Source organism: Phodopus roborovskii, unplaced genomic scaffold (assembly GCF_943737965.1).
Source record: "Phodopus roborovskii unplaced genomic scaffold, PHOROB, whole genome shotgun sequence".
NCBI classification, from domain to species: domain Eukaryota; kingdom Metazoa; phylum Chordata; class Mammalia; order Rodentia; family Cricetidae; genus Phodopus; species Phodopus roborovskii.
In genome coordinates, this window is record NW_026126689.1 from 6,969,878 (window position 1) to 6,996,766 (window position 26,889).

At 47.9% G+C, this 26,889-nt stretch overlaps 2 protein-coding genes across 2 annotated transcripts in view; both read left to right on the top strand.

Moving 5' to 3' along the window:
• The window catches only part of Zc3hav1 (zinc finger CCCH-type containing, antiviral 1), a 40,851-nt gene extending 35,301 nt beyond the window's left edge, over window positions 1–5,550 (top strand). The window contains exons 10-13 of the mRNA XM_051174635.1: window positions 617–707; window positions 1,340–1,470; window positions 1,695–1,828; window positions 5,109–5,550. Coding sequence (XP_051030592.1) covers window positions 617–707; window positions 1,340–1,470; window positions 1,695–1,828; window positions 5,109–5,377 — 625 coding nt within the window. The 3' untranslated portion in view covers window positions 5,378–5,550. The remainder of the gene's footprint in view (window positions 1–616; window positions 708–1,339; window positions 1,471–1,694; window positions 1,829–5,108) is intronic.
• Window positions 5,551–14,968: 9,418 nt separating this feature from the next.
• Window positions 14,969–20,879, top strand: Zc3hav1l (zinc finger CCCH-type containing, antiviral 1 like). The gene is made up of 4 exons (XM_051174647.1): window positions 14,969–15,373; window positions 16,166–16,301; window positions 17,558–17,819; window positions 20,651–20,879. The coding sequence occupies exons 1-4, from the start codon at window positions 15,003–15,005 to the stop codon at window positions 20,776–20,778; spliced, it is 897 nt and encodes a 298-aa protein (XP_051030604.1). The 5' UTR covers window positions 14,969–15,002; the 3' UTR covers window positions 20,779–20,879.
• The last annotated feature ends 6,010 nt before the right edge of the window (window positions 20,880–26,889 follow it).

Genomic DNA, 26,889 nt, shown 5'->3' on the forward strand with positions numbered 1-26,889 from the left:
GACTTGTGCCCCCACGCCTGACAATTTTGAAGACTAGTTGGGTCCAGACTAGGTTTGGGGCGGGACAAGGGATGTTCTTATTGTGATAAATAACATCTTACGGCCCTGTTTTCTGACATTGCGGGATTTCTGCAGTTATTCCTGTCTTCAGCTGACCTGTCACCCTGAAATGCAGTTTCCACAGAAAGAAGATCCTTCCCACTGTGTTTCTGTATTTACCTGTCTATCGTTTGGCAAGGAAGTTACAAGGCATGCATGGGCACGTGCATGCACACTCTGTCATGCATGTTTGCACACACAAGGAGGTCAAGGGACAAACTGAAAAGTCAGTCTGTCCTCCAGCCTGGAAGGATCCAGCAGCAATCAGACTCGGGACATCAGGCCTGCATGCAAAGCAACCTTACCGACTGAGCAGTCTGGCCTGCCCAGTGTTTTTACAGTGGGAAGGAGCATTTATATCACTTAATTACGCCCTCTTTAAAACCTGTGGTTACTGGAATCAGGGGTTTTCAGGGTGTCAACAATATGTTTCCCAGGAAGCCCTGGCTTTCTGGCTGCCTGTTGAGGGTAGAAAGAAAGGGAACTGAGTGAATTTTCCTTCTGTCTTTATTTGTAGCCAGCAGCCGGTGATGCCCGTGGTAGAGGCTCTGACCCTGGATTCTCCTCCCCAGAGGGATACTAGCACATTTCCTTCTAACAGATATGAGGTACTTGGTTTTACTTGTTTTAAAGGTAAAAGCATGTTTCACGTGCTTTGCAGTGAGTGTTTGTCATCAAAGTGAATAAATGCTTCTGCATTAGCTGCAGATTAAAGGCAGGCATCTCGATATGATTGTGACATTTTTTCCCAGAGTGTGACTGTTTTCCGGGGCACCTCCCTGTGCTCAGTGTCACTTAGGCAGGTTTCTCACTGTAACCCTGTGAGATCATAACAGCGCTGATAAAGAAACAGGAACTCAGAGAATCACAGTCGCCTAGCTCTGTGTGCCTGACTTCGTCACTAGCCTGGCTGGGACAAGACCGTTTCTAGTCTGTGTAGCCTTTACAACTGGCTGTGTGTGGTCCGGTTGTGATCCATTGGTACCTCTGATCACTCTGTCTGTCACTGGTTGGTTTTGGAGTTTGGGCTTCCTGGGTCTCTGGGCTAAGTGACACACCAAATAAATTGGCCTGAATGGGCAAGTGCACCAGAATGAACAAGAAGCCAGATATGGACATGCTAAGCCAGCTATCACCCGAGAACAGCAGCGGTGGTCATGGCGTGGCGGAAGGGGTGTACATGTATGTTTTCAGTATGTCCTAGTTAACCTTTAAACGCCTCATTTTTTTTTTCCCCCAGTTGGTAGCACTCAATAGCCAGGATGAGGAGTATGTCAAAATAAGTGAACTCTTTAAAGCATCCATGAAATATTTCAAGGTTAAAACGATAAAAAGGATATGGAATCAAAGCCTCTGGGAATCTTTTGAAAGGTGACATAATCAGACTTTGCTTGGGACCACGTTAAGGCAGGCTGGGAGGGGAGCACTCGGTGCCAGGGTGCGGGGCATGCATGCATGTCATAAGACAACTTGCTGGAGTCATTGCCCCCTGGACCATGTGGGTCCAGGTGATGGAACCCAGGCTCTCATGCTCGGCGGCGGCCATCTTGCTGGCCCAGTTTCTCGGTGCTGAATCTCCCACTTGTGTATATTAGGAAAAAGCTGGTGATGAGGAGTAACAGTGAGATGCTGCTGTTTCATGCAACGTGCCGTGTTCATGTGGATTACATCTGTAAGAATAATTTCGAGTGGATCCTAAATGGAAGCCGGGAGACCAGATACGGAAAAGGTTTGTGCTGGAGTCGAGAGGGCTGACTCTGGCTCTGCACATGCTTTTGTTGAGGTGCTCTTGGCATCAGTTTGTAAACCTGCATGGTGGGCCTCAGTGGCCGTGGGAGGGCATAAGCTTAAGTTACTTTCATCCTGTGTTAGGACAGGTCTGCTGACTTGGGGTGTGGGTGTTGGCTCTCTGTCTTCTGTCTCTTTCTTCTCCCGGGTGAGCTCAAGGTCTTCATACTTGTAAAGTGCTCCATCTTCTGGCTGTGTTGTCTGTCATTGGTACTTATTAGAGATGGCTCTTCCTGTCCTGTGTGTGGCTGCAGAGCCTTTCAAACTAGCTTTCTATTGTCACCAATGGATTCCAGTTAAGAAAGGGGAGAGTGGCCAGGCATTGGTGGCACACGCCTTTAGTCCCAGCATTCGGGAGGCAGAGGCAGGCGGATCTCTGTGAGTTCGAGGCCAGCCTGGTCTACAGAGCTAGTTCCAAAGCCACACAGAGAAACCCTGTCTCAAAAAAAGGAAAAAAGAAAGAACAGGGAGAGAGGAGCCTGGCAGTGGTGGCACATACCTTTAATCCCAGCACTCTGTGAGTTCGAAGCCAGCCATAAAATAAAAAGACCAGGAAAAGAGGCCCCCTTTCATCTCAGGCACATTGGTTTTTTTTAAGAGGTTAGCCCTCCCTTTTTTTTCATTTTATTTTTTGTTGTTGTTGTTGTGGGTGTTTGGGGAATGTGATACAGTTAGATATGGCAGCACAGCATAGGATAGAAATTTGTAGCCGGGACCAGACCTATCACAATGAAAAATAATACAAAGTATCCTGGAATGGTGGTGCATGCTTTTAATCTCAGTACTTGGGAAGCAGAGGCAGGAAAATCTTTTGAGTTTAGCCTGGTTCACATTAGAGAGTTGCAGGAGCCAGCTCTACGTAGTGAGATCTTGTCCTAAATAAAATAAAACAGTGATAAAATACAGACGCATACCACTGCTTCTGTGATTCAGAGACTCCCTGGGTCAGTGTGGAGCACAGCTTTAATTAGCAGTCTGGTAAAACTGAGGTATTGGGGTCACAGACATGTGGTGGGTTGGTGGATTTGTTTCTGTTTGGCCATTTTCTGATCCCTGACCAACGTTATAAGTCTGCAAAAGGCTCCTGGATGGGCCCGTTCCTTTGTAAATAAAGTTTGCTTTGATTAAACCTTACAGTGGGAAGAAAACATAAAGGGCAGTGGGAAGTGGGAGAGACACAGAAAAGTAGTCCAGGGCTGAGGGAGTAGTGCAGGCTCAGTCAGAGGGCCTGAGTATGAGCCTCACACTCAAAAGAGGAAAATCAGGGCATAATGACATATACTTGTAATCTCAGTGCTGGGGGGGGGGGGCTGACAGGTAGATCTCTGGCTTTCACTAGACAGACAGCATAGCTTTCTTGACCAGTTCTGTGCCAGTGAGAGATCCAGCCTCAACCAATGGATCAATAGACGTGGATGGCATCTTAACACCTGCACCTAAGGTTGTCCTTTGACTTATGAACACACGCATGCAGTCATACATGCGCGCGCGCGGGCGTGCACACAGACACGCGCGTGCGCGCGCGCACACACACACACACACACACACACACACACACACACACACACACACGAGCTGTAATCACAGTACTCGGGATCAGTTACCTGAAGCCAGAGCATCTGAAATTCCAAAGCAAGAGCTGGGGAGGTAGTTCAGTTAGTAGACTGCTTTCCTGGTAAGTCTGCATCATTCCCCTCTGCAGCTTCCAGAGGATGGAGACCTTCCTTCAAGCTGTTTTTCCTTTGTCCCAAGTAAAGTAAGGGTTCTGATTAATGGGGCCAACATCTTTAACAATTCCAGCCACTTTGTTGGTACCTGTTCTCTCTGCCCTGCACTCACTTTTAAATGAATTTGTCATTTTTTCTTTGGCAGACTACACAGTTTTTATTATCTTCTTCTTGCTCTGAATTCTCATTGTAAGTCTCAGTAAACACAGTTAGCAGTAACTATTACAGCCCTAATGTTACTGTCTTGAATTCCTTTTGCCAAACAACTTAGGTCTTTACCTTTACATTCCGCTTCATTCAAATGGTCAGGACATGGGCTGGAGAGATAGCTTGGGGGTCGAGAGCACTGGCGGGTCTTCCAGAGGACTCAATTCCCTGTACCCACATGGAACCTCAGCCCTGAGCTCCAGTTCCAGGGCATCTGATGCCCTCTTCTGCTCTACAGGGCCTTGCGTGCATGTGGGGCACAAAAGCCCACATAACTTCACACATATACATAAAAATAAAAGAAATAATTTTTAGAAAAAAAAAAAAAAAAGAGAAATGGTCAGGATTTGGTTGGTGTATTGCTAGACTGTAACATAAATGTCCTCTAGCCCAACCTCCAATAGAGCCTTTGTTTCCCTTTTACAACCTCATTGACACCATTTTCACTGTGGTTTTGTTTGTTTGGTTGGTTGGTTGTGGTTTTTTTTTTGTTTTTGTTTTTTTTTTTTGGGTCAGCATTCTGAACTTTCCCAACATAACAGCCCATTAAGGCCTGCCTGCAGTTCCAGCCCACAGATCCGAACTCTCCTGCAAACCAGCTCCAAAGGTCTGACTGCAGCAGTTCTGGCTGTCCTGGAACCCACTCTGTAGACCAGGCTGGCCTTGAACACACAGAGGTCCGCCTGCGTCTGCCTCCCGAGTGCTGGGACTAAAGGCGTGCGCCACCAACGCCTAATACAGTCCCACTTTTGACATCAGTTTTCTGCCTCCATTGCCTCCGTTGCTTATCTTGTAACCAAATACCCAACAAGAAGCAACTTAAAGGGAATGGATTTATTTTGGTGGGAAAGGCATGACAGCACTAATTCCGTTGATCAGATTATAGCCACGGTCAGGAAGCAGTGCGTGCGTGCGTGCGTGCGTGCGTGCGTGCGTGTGTGTGTGTGTGTGTGTGCGTATGTGTGTGCCTGTGCATATCTGTTTTCTTCTTTTCCACCCAGTCTAGTCTTGGTTTCCAGCCCTTAGAATGACGTCACCTACATTTAAGGAGGATCATCCAGTTAAAGCCCTCTGGAAATGTTATCACCTGTGGACATATGTCTCCCACCTGTCTGGGAATGCAGTTCAGTCAACCATGAGGGTTAAGGATTCCAGAGGGTCCCTAAAGTGTTATTGGCAGATGTTTCATCCATACCGATGTCTGCTTCTGTTATAACCTATTATAATCTGTTATAACCTATGCTCATGGATAAATAACAGTTTCACACCTTTTCTGGTTATTTCTAGGAAATTACTTTGCAAAAGAAGCCATATATTCCCACAAGAATTGTCCATACGAGGCCAAAAACATTGTTATGTTTGTCGCCCGAGTCCTGGCTGGAAATTCCATTGAAGGAAATATGACATACAGTAGGGCTCCTGCCCTCTATGACAGCTGTGTGGATAGCAGGTTGAATCCCTCCGTCTTTGTCATCTTCCAGAAAGAGCAGATTTACCCAGCATATGTGATTGAGTACACGGAGCTAGAAAAAGAGAAAGCTTGCACAATCAGTTAGAAACAATGTATGCCAGGTCGAAACCATTCTGTTGACTTCTAGGACCAAATCATCCCCAGACAATAGACTTTTGCATTTCCTTGCTACATTACCTAATGTCTTAAATCAGCAATTCTCAAACTTCTCTCCAGATTCACAGACCCAGGTTGTACTCCCACGAGAGCCAGGTGGTGGTTTTTTTTTTTTTTTTTTTTTTTTTTTTTTTGTTTGTTTGTTTTTGTGAAAACTGCCCCCATAACTCCAGCATTTTGAAAAGATTTCTTTGTCTTAGCATTACTAGTGAGGTTGATTTCTAAATTGTCTGTAATCTGATCTTTACCATCTTTACTAAGTATGTAGCATTGTTTTGGTTTCACTTAAATTGAGCTGGATATTAGTTCTGGAAATTTGAGAGACATGTAATAATGTTTATTGAAATAGGGACATATAAAACATTGCAGCTTTGGATAGAAAACTTGCTGATGAAAAAATGTTAAAGGTTAAATGTGAACGAGTAAATTGAGACATAAAAGTAGTACGCAATACTGTATATTACCATGCGATGAAACTGATCTGAGGAATATTTCTTTCTCTTTGCATTTACTTAGAAGACAGACTTCATGGAGTTGGCTCTGAAGTACAATGTTCAGCGCCCCCAAGTATAGTTCAGAAGCAACTAATTGGAGTTAATTGTCCATTTAGGCTCTTGGTATCTGCCTTCTGATTCGTGTGATTACAGAGAACGATTCTTGAGGTTAGGCTTTTGTGTGATCATCTGGAGTTTAGTAAGGTTAAGTTGCAGTACTGATATACCCAAGTGTTATTGGAATTTTCGTACAGCGATAGAAGAGTTGTCAGGAACCAGGAAAGGCCTTCCCTGTTTGAAGGCTGGACCTCGTAAAGAGGCAAGTCTGGTTTGTTAGTGAGCACAAAAGCAGTTAAGAGAAAACAGTGTCCCACATAGTCCTTTACCTGCTAGCCACATCATTTTGAAAATGTAGTAGGTATCTTTTGTTTTGTTTTGTTTTGTTGTTGTTGTTTAGAGCATTTAGGATACCTGGACCAATTTTTTTTTTCTTGCTTACTACATACGGATCAGGTCCTTCAACACCCCCCCCCCAACATTCTGTACCATGTGTCACAGTCTCCTGTTGTATTCTTTCCAGCAGACATGTTCATCATTAATGGGCATTTGGTCAGACTTTTCATTGGTTGTTTTACTTTGGAGGTCTCCAGTAACACTGTATCGAGAACTTTTTAGAGTGGGATTCTTTCCATTCATTGCCACAATATTTTTTTAAGTAACTGAATTTTTTTTTCATGTGGCATCTTCTATTTTGGAATACTCATTCTCTGACCTAGACTTCATACTCTACACATGCAGTATATCTAACTACTCAGTAAGCTAACTTCTAGTTGGATATTTACCTGCCATCTCTGGTTCAACAGGTCCAAAATAGAACACTCTATTTGCTTCCTTCAAAGAGATCGATCGGTTCATGGTGTGTTTGTGCACACCCCACACACACCTGCCCCAACTCCATAAACAGTATCATTTGCTCCCTGCTATGCAAAAAGAAAGCTAGAATTCCTCCCAGACTCCTAGCTTTCCCCAGTCCTTATGCGTCTGAGTTATTCCTAAACCCAGTACTCGGTGACTTTTGTACCTAGTTCAATTCAGTGGTTCTCGATGAACTGTTCTGTTGGGGTCCCCCCCCCAACTAGGCAATATCTGTTTTAATCTCTAAAGTGCAATTCAGACATATATTCTCCATATAACTCAAAGTTAATATAATTTAAGAGGGAAATAAAAGGTCATAACCCCGGCACGACTTTATAGTATTAAGACATAATGCAGTCGTCAGATGCCTATGCTTACCATGAGCCAGTATGAGCTTAGAGGAAAGGAACTGGCCAAACGTGAAAAATCAGGCACATGTGTGGACATTAGAATTAAAAACAAATGACACAAGTCATTTTCAAATGTCAGCACTATTAGTTCATGGTAAGAACGGAATACCTTCATTGTAATAAAAGTACTGCACAAAAGAACTTACAGATCGTCCAGACAGAGAATGAAGCGATACATTCTTGCAGACAAGCTGTAAGTCATACATGAATGTCTGATGAGACATTCAAACTCGAATAGGGCGCAGAATAATTTCTTATTGTGAGGAACTGCCCAATAGATCACGAAAGGTTCATAGTTTGGCTCTCACATCCTGAATCCAGTAGCGCCCTCCCGCCCACAGTCATGATACAACCATAACCCTAATAGACCTGTTCATCCTTTTAAATGGAGATCTTTTTTATAACGTCGTTTGCCATCTTCACATGATTTATAGGTAACACAGTCTCCACATGAGTTTATTAAAACTTAATTTAGTGCCCTATCTCTTATAATGGAAATGAAACATAGATGTAATGAACACAGTGAATTTCAGTGTGTAAGTGCTCAGGCATGACTATGCTATAAGTTTTGAAGGAGATGTTAACTCTCACTGTGACTAGGTTTGGGCTTAAGTACAAGAGTATAGGGAAGGGAAAGGTGGAAGGGATGGGTAACTGAAACCAGATGGCATTAGGGCACACCGTAACAGACCGTGCACCTTATCTGTCTATGGTGAAGGGAAGGGCGGAATCACCTTAACTGAAATGATAATAAGACAGGGCAAATTACATTTTGTCTCAGAGGAAATCAAGTATTCTCTCTCAGACAAACTGTAGGTCCTGCATACATGTCCAACAGGACATTAGATAGTCGCAAAGGCGCAGAACAGTGTGTGTGTGTGTGTGGGTGGGGGACTGACCCATCCACACACAGCGGGACCCTTGTTCTGCCTCAGGTTGCATCTACTCAGTGCCGGTAGTAACCCTCAGATACAAAATCAACGACCATCACCCACCAGTATACTACAGTGAGAGCCGCTGGCCTTGTTAGTGACAGCACTCCACTCTTGGAGCAATGCGGTTCTTAATCTCATTCTGTTTCACTGTAGAATATGCAGGTCCTTGCTCCCAAAACCCCCAGCTTTTAAAATGCATTGTACCTTGGTATTGTCTTACTGTATCAGTCAGCCTTCTTGTTTGCTCAATAAAAAGAAAAAAAGGAATCCGGTTCACTTGTTTTCATTTGCTCTGCTTACGGCTACATCTCAAAACAAAGCAAGAAAACCCTCAACTGTAGACACCAGACTCTGTCGACGACGGGGACCCTGAGGGAGGGAGGGAGAATGAGGAGACGAGGGAGAATGAGGAGACTCGAGAGATGGAGACAAGACAGTGTCCTGATCAAGTCTCGATTAATGAATATGACCACAGGGTTTAGGTAGTGCAGAAGTGAGGGAATGGGCCAGAGGGAGATGTGAGCGAGGCAGGATGTCCTTCCGAGCAGGACGCAGGTGATCTGCTGTAAGTTGCTGTACGGTAAGCATGCAGCTGGGACTCTTTCAGGGTCAGGCTGCATCCTATGCTTAACAGAACAGTCATAGGGGAATGGAAAATTACCAGTATGTTAGTGTCTAATAGGAAAGCCCATTGAGGCTTAGTTATCCCACAGAAAAGTTTATTTATTTATATGGATATAAATGAGCAAACGGAGTAACTCCCTAAACAGCCTAAGATAAAGACTTGTATAAATGTAGCTTAACAGAGAGCTGGGCATGCAAACACATGCCCGTTATTCCAGCATCTGAGAGGCAGACAGGCTCAAAGAGTAAAAAAGGCGTCTGTGAGAGCTAATGGTTTTTAGGGGAACAAAGTCGAGATAAAAAAAGTCTGATTTTCTTATTTGTTCAGGTTTGAGAATGTCATCTCCTCCTTTTCTTTTTTAAACTTTCTATTTGTACTTCATGTGTATGAGTGTTTTGCTTGCCCACCACAAAAATGCTGCTGTTCTCAGAGCATAAGTTTTTAGCTGCCATGTGGGTGCTAGGACTCAAACCAGGGTCCGTGTGCTCTTAATCTGTTAAGCCATCGTTATTGCGGTTAAATAAGGATCAGGATAAACGAATAGGCCGAGTAGATGTTTATTCAGGGGGAAATAACTTATAACCTAGACAGATGAACAACAGCAATTTCCACCGGATCCTCTCCTGTCCGAGTCAGGCCAGCAAGCAAGAGAGCTTTTCCCAGCTCTCTCTGATCTCCTTCCACAGGTCACTTCCGCCCTGGCTCCACCCCCAATGGGCGTGGTCAGTGCCACAGAAGGACTATCTCACTACACATCGTCCCAGCCCGGCTGTTTTGTTTTTAACAGCCTCACATTGTAGCCCAGGATAGCATCGAGTTAAGCGTTCCTCTTGTCTCAGCCCCCCAAGTATTGGGGTTACAATTGTGAGCCGTCCCAACAGGGGTCTGCTTTTTCTTCATTTCTACAAACACCCCCAGAGAGGAGGGTCATGCCGTGACCCTTTTAGACGCTTGCTTTTAGTGAGGTAACTGCATCTGTTAGTTTTGCATGTCTTTACAATAATCCCAGGTCAGTTCTTTGGGTGAGAGCTTTGTAGGTACGAGCTCCCTGGGCAATTCCAGCCTTCCTGTATCGCTGGCAAACTCACTCCCTCTGCTGAAGATCTTAGCTAGAGAGAGTTCAAGTACAGAGTACCAAAGAGACAGGGATGCTTTCTGATTTTTTCCCCCTTCATCCATCCACTTCTTTAACACTGATCATCTCCAACAATCCATGCGTCTCTCAGTAGACACTTTAGGAGCTGAGGACAGAGATGAACAGTGTAAAGAAGACCCACCGCTGCTCTCACGAACTTGAACTCTACAAGCAAACGTTGAATCAGAAGGGAAGAACTGTCAGGTATGGCTCTGGCAGAGACAGACGGGGCTGTCACAGTGAGTGATAGCCAGGAACTGGTTGACACAGACACCCAGGCTGAAAACTGTGTAGTGGCCTCTTTGCATTTACGTGAAATCAATTCCTTCAGGCTGAGAAGCACCTAGTGAGGTTAGCGGCTAGGCTGGCTGTCCTCACATTAGCAGGAGGTCCTTAAACGTCCACGAGATGAATGAAACATTGAGCAAAATGGACAGGTATTTAATAAGTGTACAGGTCTGGATTGGTGCCACCCAACAGAAATATAAAGTGAGTCAGACAGGGAATTTTCTCATAGGAGGTTATGAGAGATGGCTCAACTGTTAAATGCTTCTCCAGCGTTCATGTCAGGTAGCTCACAACAACAGGGGATCTGTTACCGTCTTCTGGCTTCCATGGGGCACATGTGGCACACACATCTTAAAAACCATTAAAAAGGTAAAGAAAATTAAACAGAATTGTCCCAACATTTTGTTACTCGAATATATCAAAACAGTATTCACTTTGTTTGTTTTCCAAGACTGGGTTGCTCTGTGGCTCTGTCCTGGAACTCGCTCTGTAGACCAGGCTAGCCTCGAACTCACAGAGATCCGCCTGCCTCTGCCTCCCGAGTGCTGGGGCAAAAGGCGTGCGCCACCAATGCCTGGCTTATTTATTTATTTATTTTTACTTTCATTGATTCTTTGTGGATTTCACATCATGCATTCCGATCCCACTCAACCCTGTGTGCCCTCGGAGCCCTCTGCCCTTGCGACCTCCCCCCAAAACAAAACCAACCTTAAAAGAGAAACCAAACAAAACGAACCCTGTTGTCATGGAAGCTGCGGTGAGGCCTAGTAAGTCACAGAGTTTACTCCTTAGCCTGTTCATCTTTACTTGTGTTTGCTGCTGTGAGCCACTGCTCTGCTTTGAGGCCCCTGGCTTCTGCTGCATCTCCAGGGACGTGCTCTGGCTGGGGCTCCTCAGGGATGTCCTGTTGTCTTGGGTCATGGAGGTCCTGCTGTAGGTTTAGCCCCTTCACCTCCTCCAGCAGTTCATGGACAGGTGGATGTTGTGTCTGGGTGGTAGCTGGCTGGGTTGGTCACAGTTCGCTGGCGGTCAACCACTGTTACTACCTCGGGAGTAGCTAGCCTAGGCTAGCTCACCCAATGCAGCCTACAGCAAGGAATAGGGTCAGTTCTGCTCGAAGGCCCTAGGCTAGCTCACCACCATCTTCTACAACAGGGTCAGCTCTGGTGTGATGTCCAGGCAGGGAGCAGAGGCTGCTTTCTCACACTTCAACCATGAGGGTAAGGGCTAGCTCTCCCTACTCTTGTGACCTCAGGACTAGCTCCCACCTGCCGAAGGCAGTAACGGGTGACGGGTGGGGTGGGGTGAGGTGGGGCATCTTTCCCTCATCTATGGGGGGGCGGGTCAACTCTTCTGTTCACATGCCCTCCGGGATGGCTCACCTGAGTCACAGGGTCAGCTCTAGTGTGCTTCCCAGGTGAGGCACATGCCTGTGGTGAGAGGTGGGGTCATCTTTCCCCCCTGAGGGCTAGGGTCAGCACCCTGCTGCAGTATTCAGGGAGGGGCAGGACCAACCATCCATCCCAGCCAGGGCCAGTGAAGGGCAAGGCTAGCTCAGCACAGCATGGTTCCAGTGATCCCCATGCTAACACGGGCCATGGACATCACCACAGACCCCAGCTACAGCAGGACCACAGACCCAGACATGGCCCTCGGCAGCAGCTCAGGTGCAGAGGCCAACATGGGCCCTGTGACAGCTTAGACCCCTCAGACCAGCAAGGCTCTGGCCATAGCATGCCCCCCCCCAGGGGAGGGGCATCACCTGATCCCAGGTGGCTGGAAGACCCCAGGCATATGCAGAGCCATAGGTGGCAACTGGAGCCATGGTCACTACCCCAGACCCTGCCTCCACAGGGCCAAGGTTACTCAGACATGGCCCTGAGCTGCAGCCTGTACCTGGAAGTCTCCATGGCTCTAGGTGACAGCACCAGCCACCCACATCAGCATGGTCCCGAGCATGGCACAGTTCTCAGGCTGACATGGTCTGAGGTGGCCAACCAGACCCTGGTCTTCCACAGGGCTCTTGGTGACAACGGGAGCCCTGGGTGTCACCTCAGACCCTGGCTGCTGTAGGGCCACAGACCCAGACATGGCCCTCTGTAGCAGCCCTAGCCTGAATGCCACCGTGGCCCCGGGTGACAGTGAGAGCCACTCAGATCAGGATGTCTTTGGTGGCCGCGTGGTCTCCTTCATAGGCACAGGTGGCTTTTGGTGGCAGCATGAGCCACAGATATCAATACAGACCCTGCCTATGGTGGGACCACAGGCCTAATTATGGTCCTAGGCAGCAGCCTGAGCCTGGATATCAACATGGCCCCAGGTGTCAGTCTAGGTCCCTGGCATCAGCATGGTCTTCAATGGTTTCAGGAGACACAGGCGTCCACACAGACTCTGGATTCAGCAGGAACACAGAGCCAGACGTGGCCCTCAGCTGCAGCCCTGGTCCAGAAGATACCATGACCCCAGCTGACAGCACTGACCACCCAGATCGGCCTCGTACTGGCTGTAGCACATCCCTCGGACACCAACATGGTCACAGGCGGTGGCCCAGACCCTGGGCATCCATGGGGGCTCTGACAGCAATATGGACCAGGGTGATTGATCAACACAGACCCAGACATGGTTCTAGGCAACAGCCCAGGTTGTCACTATGGCCCCTGGTGGCTAGGCAGGGCACCCAGCTTGGTATGTCCCTCAGATACTAATGTGGCCCCCACTATAGGTCCCTGTACAACTCCCAGTGACAACAGGAGCCCCAGACATCAACGCAGGCCCCTCAGCTGCTCCGGGGGCCCCGGATCAAGACCAGGCTCTTGGTCATAGTCCAGGCCCAGATATCTCCTGGATTTGGGTGGCCAGATGGCCAGTCATGTCCCTCGCTACCGTCTCGCCAGCAAGAACGACCTGGCACACTCAGGATCCTTCTGCAGTAAAGCTTTAATGCATCTTGAGAGGGAGAGCATAAGCTTACAGAGCGGAGACGCCAAACATCCAAAACCCAACCCTTATATAGGTTTACAACCTTCGCCTGGGATGTGTCACCTCCTGATTGGCTGCAGCCCATCGGCCCATATGACGCCACGGAAGAGGCAGAGGCCAAGGGAGGGAAAATCACCCTGCACCTGCGCACTGACTTGTTTACTCTCAACGCCAGCTGGATGCAGGCGCCATCTTGTAATGGAGAATGCAGGGACGGCTCCCTACACAGTCACATCAGCCCGTTCCTCAACACCCTCAGCTTTCCCGGTGTGCCTCTCACCAGCACATAAACCGTAACTCCTCTCCCTCCCTGTCTTCTGCCTACTTTGTACTCTCTCACCACAAGGGTGGCCAGCTGTCCGGCACCAGTGCTTCTGGTTGGGTCAGAGGTACAGCTTGGTTGGACACTGTCGGTCCCGGGCACAAGCAATGACACGGAGTTGTAGCTTTTCCTCTCTCTCTCATGCCGAAGCCTAGATATCTGGAGCAGTACTTGTTATGATGGTACCTGGCTGTCTGGTGCCAGGGGCATCAGGGTAGCTCCTGGTTGATTGTGGCTCCCCACCCAGAATTCTGGGGGTCGGGGGAGCTGTCTGTGTCCACCGTCAGTTCTACAGTAATCACTTAAAAAAAGATTAATTTTTATTATTTGTATTATGGGTATTTTGCTTGTACATGCACCATGTGTGTGCCTGGTGCCCTTGGAGGTCAAAAGAGGGTATTGATCTCCCTGGGACTGGGGTTACAGATGGTCCTGACTCAGCATGCCCACCACGTGGGTGCTGAGGATCAAACCCCTGTCTTCTGTAAGGGCAACAAGTACTCTTAACTGTAGAGCCAACTCCCCAGTCCAACTTTGAGTCACATAAAATTGAGACTTTTTTTTTTTTTGAGATAGATTCTCATGTAGAACAGGGTGTCCTCAAACTAGATACATTGTGGAGGATGACCCTGAATTTCTCATCTCCCAGCGCCTACCTGCCCAGGGCTAAAGCCCACCAGGCCCAATGATTGTGCCATCTACAGAGCTATATCCCTGCCACCAAACTGAGATTTTTTTTTCCTCTCTCATTAGAAATCTAGTGTGTATCTCATTTCCTAGTTTGCACATTTCAAAAGCGATTAGCAGACCCAGGTGGCTAGTGGCTACTCTTCAGCGAGGCCCTCCACCAACGCCAGGCATCTCTTTACCACCTTACCAGCTTCATCCAGTATGTGTGTGCATAGTGTGTGTCAGCGTCTGTGTCCTGTGTGTGTGTGTGTGTGTGTGTGTGTGTGTGTGTTAGTGCAGGTCAGCGCATGCGGAGGCTAGAGAGCACATTTTCGCACTCAATTCTCTCTTTCCACCATGGGTTCCAGAGCCCAAACTCGAGAACAGGTCTCCCCCCCCCCCCCCCCCAGTCTTCACTGCTGACTCCTTCCTTTTTTTTTTTTTTGAGACAGGGTGTCGTGTAGCCCGGGCTAGCCTCCAGCTCCCTATGCAGCCCACGCTGGCCCCCAACCCCTTATTCTTCCAACCTCCACTTCCCAGGGGCTGGCATTGCAGGCGTGAGCCACCAGGCCGGGTGCACGACACCAATGCTTGCTTTATAATCTTTGCATCCCTCCCGGGTTTCTGCAATAGACCCAGGAGCCGGGAAGGCTGCTGCGGCTCAGGCCCGGCCTTGTGAGGCCCGGCCCCCCGACAGCTCCCAAGCTCCAGCGGCGCTCGCGGCGGGGAGGAGCCTGCGGGCCCCGGACTGGCGGGGACGCGCGGCGCGGGCTCCACGGGCCATGGCGGACCTCACGGTGTGCGCGTTCCTCACCAAAGTGCTGTGTGCTCACGGCGGCCGCATGTTCCTGCCGGACCTGCGCGGCCACGTGGAGCTGTCCGAGGCGAAGCTGCGGGCGGTGCTGCGGCGCGCGGGCCCCGAGCGCTTCCTGCTGCAGGAGGTGGAGCTGCGCGACGGCCCGTGGGACCCGGAGGCCGAGGTGGCGGCGGGCGCGGGCGCGGGCGCGGGCGGCGGCGCCACGGCCTGCAGGGTGGTGGCCGTGACCTCCGCGCGCCTCTGCGCGCGCTATCAACGCGGGGAGTGCCAGGCCTGCGACCAGCTGCACTTGTGTCGCCGTCACATGCTGGGCAAGTGCCCCCACCGCGACTGCTGGTGAGGCTGGAGATCTCAGTCCCCAGTGGGACGCTGGGTGCGGGCGGGACGCGCCCTCCGGATGCTGCTCGGCTAGCCGCGGGCGGGATGGGACAAAGACCTTCGGTGCAGACCGTTCTTAGGCTCCTTGTAGCAGAGAGGTGTGTCATGGACGGTCCTCTCCACTGAGGTTTATTAATCCCCCCCCCAAAAAAAAATAATTGCTAGCCCTACCCCAGCATGCTAGGATGCGCCACAACGCCAGCCAGGTTAAATCCCCTTGTTGTGACTTTCCAGTTCACTCTGGTCAAGGGCCGCATTGAGGGACATCTGAGGGCCCCATGGCCCTGGGACATTCTGTTCCTTCCCTTCCTCCTTCGGTAATCACAGCCTATTAGGGATTAAAAAGCTGGTCTAGTCCAACCTCAGGGAACTGGTGGCCGGATGGGGTTCAGGGCCTGGCGGCTACATAGCCCAAGTATCCTTCCCAAGCCCAGCTTTGCAGCAATCCGGGAGGGAGGCTTCTAGTTCTTATAGTGTTGTTGGACAATAGGAAATCAGCAGCTGTTGGTCTGAAGATCAAGTTTTAGTCCCTGCAAAACGGATGAGTACCCTGGGAAGGGCACCTACCCTTAGCTTTAGTTCTATGTGCTCACTGAACAGGAAATGACTCCTGGAAACAGAATTGCCACAAAACTAATTTTATAAGAACTTGGGGAATTCCCTTGGGGAAATGCCCGAAGGCAAAGAATTAGACCACCAGCCTCTTTCCGCCTTTTCACCCGGGCTTCCGACTGCTCTGAACTCTTCTAGGTCTACCTGCGCTCTGTCTCACGATATCCACACACCTATCAACATCCAGGTCATGAAAAACCGCGGGCTTTTTGGCCTCAATGAAGCGCAGCTTCGAATCCTCCTGCTGCAGAACGACCCCTGCCTTTTCCCAGAGGTGAGTCGCTGAGAGGCCAGGTCCTACCCACGACCGCGACCTCTCTTTATCACTGATCTTTTTCTTTTTTTCGAGGCAGGCTCTTTCTGTGTAGCTCTGGCTGTCCTGGAACTAGCTCAGCCTCCCTCTGCCTCCCAGTGCTGGGTGGGCCTAAAGGCGTGGTGCACCTGGCATCTCACTAATCTATGTTTGTTTTGTTAGTTGAGATAGGATCTTATGTAGCTCATTAGCTCAGGCTGGCAGTGAAATTTTTATTTAGCTAATCTTCTGTTAATTCACCTCCCAAGTGCTGTGATCTCAGGCAGCCACCTCCCATCACTACTTTGGATGTAATTTTAATGGCTTTGAAGCAGTATGATTTGGTTCTAGATACTTAAAATGTACCCCCTTTGATTGCTGTAATGGTAAAATTAGCATATTTGTGGGGGCTGGAGAAATAGCTCAGTGGTTAAGAGCACTGGCTGCTCTTCCAGAGGACTTGGGTTCAATTCCCAGAACCCACATGGCAGCTCACAACTGTCTCTATCTCCAGTTCCAGGGCATCAGACACCCTCACACAGACACACATGCAATGCACATGAAATAAAAATAAAAGTTTTGATGTTGTTGTTGGTTTTTGAGACAGGGTTTCTCTGTGTAACAACAGCTCTGACTGTCCTGGAGCTAGCTCTGAAGACCAGCCTGGCCTGGGACTCATAGTGATCCTCCTGCCAAGTTGTGGCATTAAAGGCATGTGCCACTACTACCCAGCCAAATTTTATAAAAATAATCTATCATAGACATTGCTGTCAGAGGCAGGAGGGGCAGACACATAGCTCCAGGATATCCCGTTCTATAGCATGAGGCATTCTCTCATCTTTGAGGAACCACAATTCAGATGTAATCAGATCCCTAGCTTCAGTGCAGAAAGAATTTTAGGGAGAGCTCACATGAAGTAGGGTATATTAATAAACTTTAAACAAAATGTGTTTGAAGGGAAGTGGTGGCACACGCCTTTAGTCCGGATACTTGGGAGGCAGAGGCAGGTAGATCTCTGAGTTCGAGGCCAGCCTGCTCTACAAAGCAAGTTCCAGGACAGTCAGGACCGCACCCCCCCCATAAAGAGCGAGAAGAATAAAAAGTAGGTGAGTGTGATGGTGCAAGCCTGTAACTCTCCAGAGGCTAAGGCAGGGCTAGGGTTGAGAGTTTAGGGCCAGCCTGGGCTACATAGCACGCTCTTGATACGTATCCCTCGCATTGCCTCGTATCTGCCCCAGGTCTGTTTGCTGTACAACAAAGGTGGCGATGTCCTTTATGGCTACTGCAACCTCAAGGACAGATGCAACAAGTTTCATGTATGCAAATCCTATGTCCGGGGTGAATGTACACTTCAGACCTGCAAACGGTCCCACAAGCTCGTCCAAGCCACCACCCTGAAGTTGCTGGAGGACCAAGAACTGAATGCTTCAAGTGTTGTGAACTTCCAGATAATCTGTATCTACAAACACACGAGGCTGCGCAAGATGCTTGAAGATGAAGGTAGGCAGAGAGCCGTGCGTGAGGAGGTGTGTGTGTGTGTGAGGAGGTGTGTGTGTGAGGTGTGTGTGTGAGGAGGTGTGTGTGTGTGTGAGGTGTGTGTGGGGAGGTGTGTGTGTGTGAGGAGGTGTGTGTGTGTGGGGAGGTGTGTGTGAGGTGTGTGTGTGAGGAGGTGTGTGTGTGTGAGGAGGTGTGTGTGTGTGTGTGAGGAGGTGTGTGTGTGTGTGAGGAGGTGTGTGTGTGTGAGGAGGTGTGTGTGTGTGAGGAGGTGTGTGTGTGTGTGAGGAGGTGTGTGTGTGAGGAGGTGTGTGTGTGAGGTGTGTGTGTGAGGAGGTGTGTGTGTGTGTGAGGAGGTGTGTGTGAGGTGTGTGTGAGGAGGTGTGTGTGTGTGAGGTGTGTGTGTGAGGAGGTGTGTGTGTGAGGTGTGTGTGTGTGAGGAGTGTGTGAGGAGGTGTGTGTGTGTGAGGTGTGTGTGTGTGTGAGGTGTGTGTGTGTGTGAGGAGGTGTGCGTGAGGAGGTGTGTGTGTGTGTGAGGTGTGTATGAGGAGGTGTGCGTGAGGAGGTGTGTGTGTGTGAGGAGGTGTGTGTGTGTGAGGAGGTGTGTGTGTGTGAGGTGTGTGTGTGAGGTGTGTGTGTGAGGAGGTGTGTGTGTGTGAGGAGGTGTGTGTGTGTGTGAGGAGGTGTGTGTGTGTGTGTGTGAGGAGGTGTGTGTGTGTGTGAGGAGGTGTGTGTGTGTGTGTGAGGAGGTGTGTGTGTGTGTGTGTGTGAGGTGTGTGTGAGGAGGTGTGTGTGTGTGAGGAGGTGTGTGTGTGTGAGGTGTGTGTGTGTGGGGAGGTGTGTGTGTGTGGGGAGGTGTGTGTGTGTGAGGGTGTGTGTGTGTGAGGAGGTGTGTGTGTGTGAGGAGGTGTGTGTGTGTGTGAGGAGGTGTGTGTGTGTGAGGTGTGTGTGTGTGGGGAGGTGTGTGTGTGTGAGGTGTGTGTGTGTGAGGAGGTGTGTGTGTGTGAGGAGGTGTGTGTGTGTGTGCTGAGGTTCTGCACTGTGCAGTAAGAGCAGCAATGATAGGTCTGGAAGTGAGGCTGGAGACAAAACTTTTCATTTGCTAATTAAGCCCTTTCCTTGGGGAGGTTAGGACTGTCAGCATTTTACTTTATTATTATAATTGTGTGTGTGTGCATGTGTGTGCACGTGTGTATGTGTGTGTGCCTGTGTGTGTGTGTATGTGTGTCTGTGCCTGTGTGTGTGTCTGTGTGCGTGCCTGTGTATGTGTGTGTACGTGTGCATGTGTGTCTGTGTGTGTGCCTGTGTGTGTGTGTGTGTGTGTATCTGTGTGTGTGTGTCTGTGTCTGTGTGTGTGCATGTATGTGTGTATGCATGTGTGTGTGTGTGTCTGTCTGTCTGTGTCTGTGTGTGTGTCTGTGTGTGTGTGTGTCTGTGTGTGTGTGTGTGTCCCAGAGAAGGCCAGAAGGGGGCATCAGATGCCTTTGCAGTCCGTCAACTGTGTAATGTAGGTTCTGCTCTCTGGTCCTGACTACAGCAGCAAGTGCTTTCAGCCACTGGGCCGTCTTTGTTGCCCCAGTTAACATTTATGTTATGGAAATACAATTCTAACCAAAGGAGAGGAGATTTTGCCAAGTTAGAAAACTTGCCCACATATTTGAACATGGTAGCTTCTGGACAAAATTTTTTTTTGGGGGGGAGGTCAAGAATTTAGTAGAATCATCTTAAGTGAGCTGGGAACATGGGAGGGAGATGGCCGGTGAAGAATAATGTCCATGTGGTTTTCTTTTGTCAACTCACTAAAGTTTTCCTATTTTCATTTTTAAGTAATTTTGAACCACACTACAGGCAACAGGCTAGAAATAAAGTTGCACGCCTCAGGAAAGGCTGAAGAGATGGCTGGGCTGTTTAGAGTCTTGTGGAGGACCCAGGTTCAGTTCCCAGCACCCACAAGGTGGCTCACAGCCTAACTCAGGCTCTGTGCAATCCGATGTCCTTTTCTGACTTCAACAGGCACTGCATGCGTGCACATACACATACACGCAGCACTTACATACACGCACGTACATACACGCAGCAAACACTCATACACGTTTTTTTTTCCCCCGAGGCAGGGTTTCTCTGTGGCTTTGGAAGCTGTCCTGGAACTAGCTCTTGTAGACCAGAGATCTGCCTGCCTCTGCCTCCCGAGTGCTGGGATTAAAGGCGTGTGCCACCACTGCGCGGCCTAAGGTGACGCTTAATGGGGAAAACATTTAAATGGGACCTTGCTTCCAGCTTCAGAGTCTTAGTCCGTTATCATTGCAAGGAGCTTGGTGGCAGGAGCAGCAGGCGGGTGCTGGAGAGGTGGCAGAGAGCTGTGTCCTGATCCACAGGCAGAGAGCGAGAGGGAGAGGGAGCGAGAGAGAGGGAGAGAGAGAGGGAGAGAGGGAGAGAGGGGGAGGCTGGGCCTGGCATGGACTCTTGAAACCTCAAAGCCCAACCCCAGGGACACACATCCTCCAACATGACCACACTTCTTAATCCTTCTAATTTTATCCAAGATCAAATATAGGAGCTCAGGGGGGCCATTCTTACTCAAGCATCCTGAAGTTGCACGGGGATCCACTTTGTTGTAACTCTGCGAGCAAGTGCTGATCTGGGTGTGGGCAAAATGGCATTAGCTTACTATTTTTTTTTTTTCAACAAATTTAATATCAGAAATATTCGCCACTCTGTTTATTTTCATGTTTATTTATTCATTTCTCAATTGTTTTGCTCCGGTCTACCCCATTCCCTCCCATGTTGATCTCAACATGAAATGAAAACAGAAAACTCATCTCTCTTTTTCCTTTCAGACAGCTCGGCTTCTGCTGAGCACTCAGGAGTCATCGAGAAGCAAGGGGCCCCTGGGGCTGGGCCCACAGAAGCCAGGCCTCTGGCTCCCGCCCCTGCTCAATCCCCCAGGAAGCCCAGTAAACCTTGAAGAAGCAGCTTGTCCGTTTGGGAGGATCAGAAGCAAGGCTTCGGCTGAGCTGGAGTTGGTAGCCTTTTTTTCTTCCCTTACTGAATAACATTGGCAGCTTTAATACCTATCTCATCCCTGATTTCGCGAACCCAGGGTGGAAATAAAAATACACTTGTGGGTGAGATTGGATCTGGTGCCGGCAAAGGGTAAAATCCTGAGCGCGGGGATCAGTCCAGGGCAAATCCTGAAGGTGTATCCTGTGTCTTCAGTTCCTGGGTGCCTTTCCCGCCACGGGATGGAGGGCAGGTTCTTGCTGCCTTCTGTGTCCGCAGGCATTTTCTAGACCCCGTTCTCACAGCTTACATTGGATATCACAGAGTTTGCACACTCTGCGTATTACTTGTTACTTGGGTTTACACATAGTCCCTTTTGCACAGAATTGTTTATATAGTTTAGTTGTCTACCTTATTTTGGAATATCTGATTTTGTGTCGGGTGTATTTGTGTCTCATTTTATACTGAGTTTAAAAGCATTCCATACCTTTGCTTGACTTGTAGGTGCTGAACGATGCTATCTTTTGATCCACGTTTCTTTAAATGTCTGTGTAGATGAGCAGTCTCCTCTGACCCTGCTTCATGTGTGTCTAGATTTTGTGAATTTCCCATGCTGCAGTTTGTTGCTGGGGCCCTCTGTGCCATCATCCATTCTGTGTTCATGATATTCAACTTTATGGGTCCATCTTCAGTCAGTATCACAGCTAACAATCTACCTCATCCAGTCACTTCTCACCGCTTACCGAGCCTTCCAGAGCTCTCACCGCTTACCGAGCCTTCCAGAGCTCAGCTGCTGTATCTTGAAGGATGCGTAGTTCACTCCTTCCTCCTATCTGTGTCTTCTGTGGAAGGGGACAGACCATCCTGCCTTCCTCCAGCCCCTCTGTTCCCTCTCATTGTACCGTTTTCATCATGGGATTTGCAGATATCTGTTGTGATCATGTTCTTCAGTGTCGTTGTGTGAAGAGAAGGGTTTCCGTAATGACATTTCCGTAATATGACATTTGAAAACTAGCGGCAATTCAGTGAGTTCTCATAAAGTCAAACTTACCTTATTAGAGAGACTTTTATCATGAGGCCAGAGAGAGGAGACTTGTAAAAATGTCCTTTCCAAGCGAGAACCCAGGTCCCTCCTAATGGACAGTAAACTCATAACTTAGGTCTCTCCGGTTTGGTTGTCAATGACAATACTTCTCAAATTGTGTTTTACATTCTTTCTTTCTTTTTAAATTTCTAATTGTGACTTTTTTCCTAGTGATATTTGTTGTGTATGTGTGCTAGGATCAAACCCAGAGTCTTGCCCATGTGAGGCATTAAAAAAAAAAAAAAAAGGTCCGCCATGGTAGTATTTGCCTTTAGTCCCAGCACTATGGAGGTAGAGGCAGGCAAGTTTGTCTGAGTTCAAGGCTACCCTGATCTACATAGTGAGTTCCAGGCTAGCCAGAGCTACATAGTGAGGCCCTGTCTGAAGAAGAAATTGCATTTATTATCATTACTGTTCATACTTTGTCATTCTCTTATATATTTGTTGTCAGCCATCCTAAGTCCTTAATGGGATGGCGTAGCTCAGTGCACGCCCTTTACATAGATAGACATGGTGGACATGTATGGTACCGTTTTCTTGCATGTATCACCGTTGTGCTCCCATATGTGATGGTTATTGGTCTGTAACCATTGTTGGGACGTTTTATTCAAGCCTATAATATTTCATTTTAATTTTAGTTCTCTCGGAATTTAGTCTACAAAATTATCTTTTTGTGTGGGTGAAAATGATCTTCAGTATTTGTTACCACGTCTGGTGCTTACCCCATGACAGGCGAATGAAGTAAAGGGACGCGGTACCGAGGCAAGGGGGGGATTTATTTAAAAGTCCCCTTAGAAAGGGGAGATGCGGGTGGCTACAGGGCCTGTCATGCTGGGGGGCTAATTTGGGGTCTCTGTCACGTGCATGGGCCAGATCAAAGGCCCCACGAAATACTCTCTTCTTATTTCTCAGAGGCTTGATAGCTTGATATGACTCTCTCTCTTAATGTAGCTTTATTTTAATCACGTACATAATTGAGTGCATTAAATGTTTTTATAATATTAAAACATCTTTAAATTCTTGTGATAAACTCTGCCTGATTATCGAATATATTCTTCTATTTGCTAAGCATTCATTTTTCTATTTGCTAAGCATCGGCTCATTCATAAATAAAACTCATGTATATTTTGTGGCATATATAGTGACTTTCTTTTTAATTTTATTGGTATATGGTCAAAGTATAAATTTTATTTTAAGTAACATTTAGAGCTTATGTAAATTGCTTCATGATTTACTTACTTATTTGTCTCTTTTATTCAGGGCCTCACTCTGTAGCCCAGGGTCGCCTGAAGTTTCCTGACTCAAATTCTCAGGTGCTGGGATTACAGGTATAAGCCATCACTCCTGGCTCCATTTTCATTTTAAAATTTATTTAATTTTTGCCGGCCTCACACCTCTAATCCCAGCACTCAGGAAGTAGAGGCAGGTGGACCTCTGTGAAATGAGGCCAACCTGGTCTACAGAGTGAGTTCCGGGACAGCTAGGGCTGCAAGACAGAGAAACCCTGTCTGGAAAAGCCAAAAAAAGCGAATAATTTTTACTGTGTGTGTACGAGTAGTTTCATGAGTTTATGTGCCCCACCTACATGTAGGTGACCACAGAGACTGGAAGGGGACACTGGGTCCTCTGGACCTGGAGTTACAGATGGTTGTGAGCCACTGTGTGTGTGCTGGGAGCCACCCTGAGTTCTGTACAAGAGGGGCAAGGGCTCTTAACTATTGAGCCATCTCTGCAGGGATCAAAGGTGTGGCCTTTGGAATCGGATTAGATCTGAGGGCTCTGACCTCCTAAATGCATCCATACATCTATGGATTCAAAGTGTCATGGGCTATTGGGAGACGGTGGGAGCCGAGAATTGGGACACAGTTGGAGGGCATACCCTTGAAGGTCATATTGTGTTCCGTCTTCCTTCCTCCCATAGGTGTGGAAAGTGCCTGTCTCTGGTCTCTCTGAAGGGCACTGTTAGCATATTCTCATGAAAGACATAGTACGTTCTGTTTCCTACATAGTTGTTCAGGGTGACGTATGTCACATATAGTATAGTACAATATGTTATTGTATATGAAATGTATTATTCTTCTACTGTAATTTTGCTTTCTTTCTGCAAAAGCCAATGAAGTGTTTACATGTTGAAAAAGTTACACTGAGCCTTTGATCCCAGCGCTTGGGAGGCAGAGGCAGGAGGATCTTTGTGAGTTTGAGGCCAGCCTGGTCTACATAGTCAGTTCCAGTACAGCCTGGATTACATAATGAGAACCGGTGTCAAACCAAGTTAGAACTCAGCTTCTGGGAACTAGCTTCTGAGTGTGCGTGAGAACTTGAAAAAATGAAGGATGGGAGCACTCTCTTGGGTGTGTCTCTGCCCAGCTGGCGCTTGCAAAGCAATGCGTGTATGTGCATACACACACACACACACACACACACACACACACACGTATATGTATGCAAATATATTATGTATGCATATGCATACACACACATATTTGGTTGTTTTGAGACAAAGTCTCAAGTAGCCCAGGTTGGCCTCGAACTCACTATACAGCTAAGGATGACTTTGAACTTACGATCCTCTTTCTTATACTGCCAAAGCTCTAAAATTGCAGGATGTACTGGGATTATATGCATGCATCAGCATGCCCAGGTGTGCAGTGCTGGGGATCAAACCCACAGCTTTGTGCATACCCTGCAAACACTCGGCCAATTTAGCTGCATCTGGGCAAATATTGAAGAAACTTTTGGATTAATGTCTAATTAATTACTCATGTGAAGTTATATTTTATTTATTCCATTTTTATTGAGATAGGGTCTTGTTATGCTGCTCAGGCTGTTTTCAAACTCTCATAGTCAAAAGGACCTCATGTATCAGTCACTACAAGTGTGTGCCACGGTAGCAGTAGCAAAGATATTTAAATCCATCGATTAATCAGTCGACTAAATCATGCACTTCCTCCTCCTTGATTTACTTTGCATGGGAAGTTTTGTGTGACTGATCATACATTCACCCTATAAAGGCAGTGTTTGCTGGGCACCTGTAATGTTAGCACTTGGGAGGTAGAGTCAGGAATGTCAGGAGTTGAGGATGACCTGAGCTACATGAAACCCTGTCCCAAAGAATGGAAAGAAAATAATAAAGGTAATATCTTATTTCCGTCTTGCCTGACATGTGCTCACTCTCCAGTGTGTATCTACAAGATGAATTTCTGACCAATGGAGAGGGACCAGCCAGGTGTAGCACACATGTCAGGATGGGGTGGGAAGGGAGAAAAGTATCTGTCAACTTGGATTGGCTCTACCTTCTTTCAAGGTGGAGATGCCTCGCATAAAAATCTTCCTTTGGCTCATAGGCTTTTGCATATGCAGAGATAAACAAGCCAGGAAAAATGGATGATCCTACCTTTCTTTGTTGGATCATGGTGCCCCACCAGTCTGTGTAGGATGCTTAAATCTTGCCTTCTGGAACTATAGTGAGCTCTCTCTCTCTCTCTCTCTCTCTCTCTCTGTGTGTGTGTGTCTCTCTGTGTGTGTGTGTGTGTGTCTGTCTCCTAAACAAACACGGCCTCGCAGAGCAACCTGACTGAGCAATATCCCCAGCCCCAATGTTTTCTTTCTCAATACTAGGATTTTGACTCAGAGCCTTTTGAGTGTTACACACACACTCTACCACTCAGCTACACCCTTAGGCCGCTGGCTTCTCCTTTAAAGTTCTTTACTAGCATACATTTATTGTATATGATACTGAGCTCCACTATGCCTTTTTCATATATAAAGCAGTTAGATCATAGTCATCCCCACCACCTTCTTTTCTTAAAGATTTTCTATTTTTATTTTTATATGCATTTGGTGTTTTGCCTGCAGGTATGTGAAGGTGCCAGATCCCCTGGAACTGGAGTTATGAGCTGCCGTGTGGGTGCTGGGAATCGGAGACCAGGTACTCTGGAAGAGCAGTCAGTGCTCTTAACTGCTGAGCCGTCTCGCCAGCCCCTCCCCTCCCACTCATCCCCTTCCTCTTCCAGTTAACTACTCTCCCTTTTTGTCTCCTTTGGTTTGAGCCAGTGAATTAGGATTGCTTATAAGGAGCACAGGCAAGGGGTGATTTGTGTGGTGTGATCAAGTCGCTGATGGCTACACCACTGAAGAAAATGTCTCCCTGCCCCGAGCCAGCTACTGCCTTTAGATCCTCAGCAAGAGAGGGAGCTTGGAGCCTCCTGAGCCTCTCCCACCAGCCACACTATTGGCTGCCTGGGATTCTAGTATAGTAAGGGCTCCTCTGATGCTGGTGTCCTGTGCTTTTATCTCACTGGCCTGTATTCTTATTCAGTGTACCCCGAGAGTCACCCTGTCCTCTCCTTTATTAAACTAGAAGGAAGAAGTTCATTAGACATCCTCTGATCAGGGGACCGGACCTAGTTCAGTTCGGGGAGTGCTTGCCTAGCAAGCACAAAGACCCAGGTTTGATCGATCTGTGGGGTCACAGAAAACCATATGTGAAGATCCACACCTCTAACCACAGAACCGAGGAACTGGAGATGGCAGGAACAAAGGGACTTCCTTCCAGGGGGCAGTCTTTCTCTGAGCCTGCACCCAGGAGGAGAAATACACAGGCTCCTCTAAAGCTGAGAACTGGCGTGGCTTTGCTTCTGTTAGAAGAGGGCACCTCAGTTATGAAAACACCTCCATCAGATTAGCCTACAGGCAAGTCTTGATTGGTGACTGATATGGGAGGTCCAGCCCACTGTGGACAGTGGCATCCCTGGGCAGGTGGTCCTGGGTTCTGTAAGAAAGCAGGTTAAGCAAGCCGTGGGAAGCAAGTCAGTGAGCTACACTCTCCATGGTTTGCACTTCCTGCCTCTGGATTCCGGCCTTGAGTTCCTGCCCACATGTCAAAGCCAAATAAACCCTTTCTTCCCCAAGTTGCTTTTTGGTCAGAATGTATTCGTTGGAGACAGGGTTTCTCTGTGTAGCCCTGGCTATCCTGGAAGTAGCTACATAGAC

Excerpts from the sequence above, each read along its gene's own strand:
- Zc3hav1l (XM_051174647.1), top strand. The coding sequence starts at position 15,003 with ATGGCGGACCTCACGGTGTGCGCGTTCCTCACCAAAGTGCTGTGTGCT. Across the intron at positions 16,302-17,557 it reads ACCCCTGCCTTTTCCCAGAG|GTCTGTTTGCTGTACAACAA; the intron begins GTGAGTCGCTGA and ends TATCTGCCCCAG. Across the intron at positions 17,820-20,650 it reads CAAGATGCTTGAAGATGAAG|ACAGCTCGGCTTCTGCTGAG; the intron begins GTAGGCAGAGAG and ends TTTTCCTTTCAG.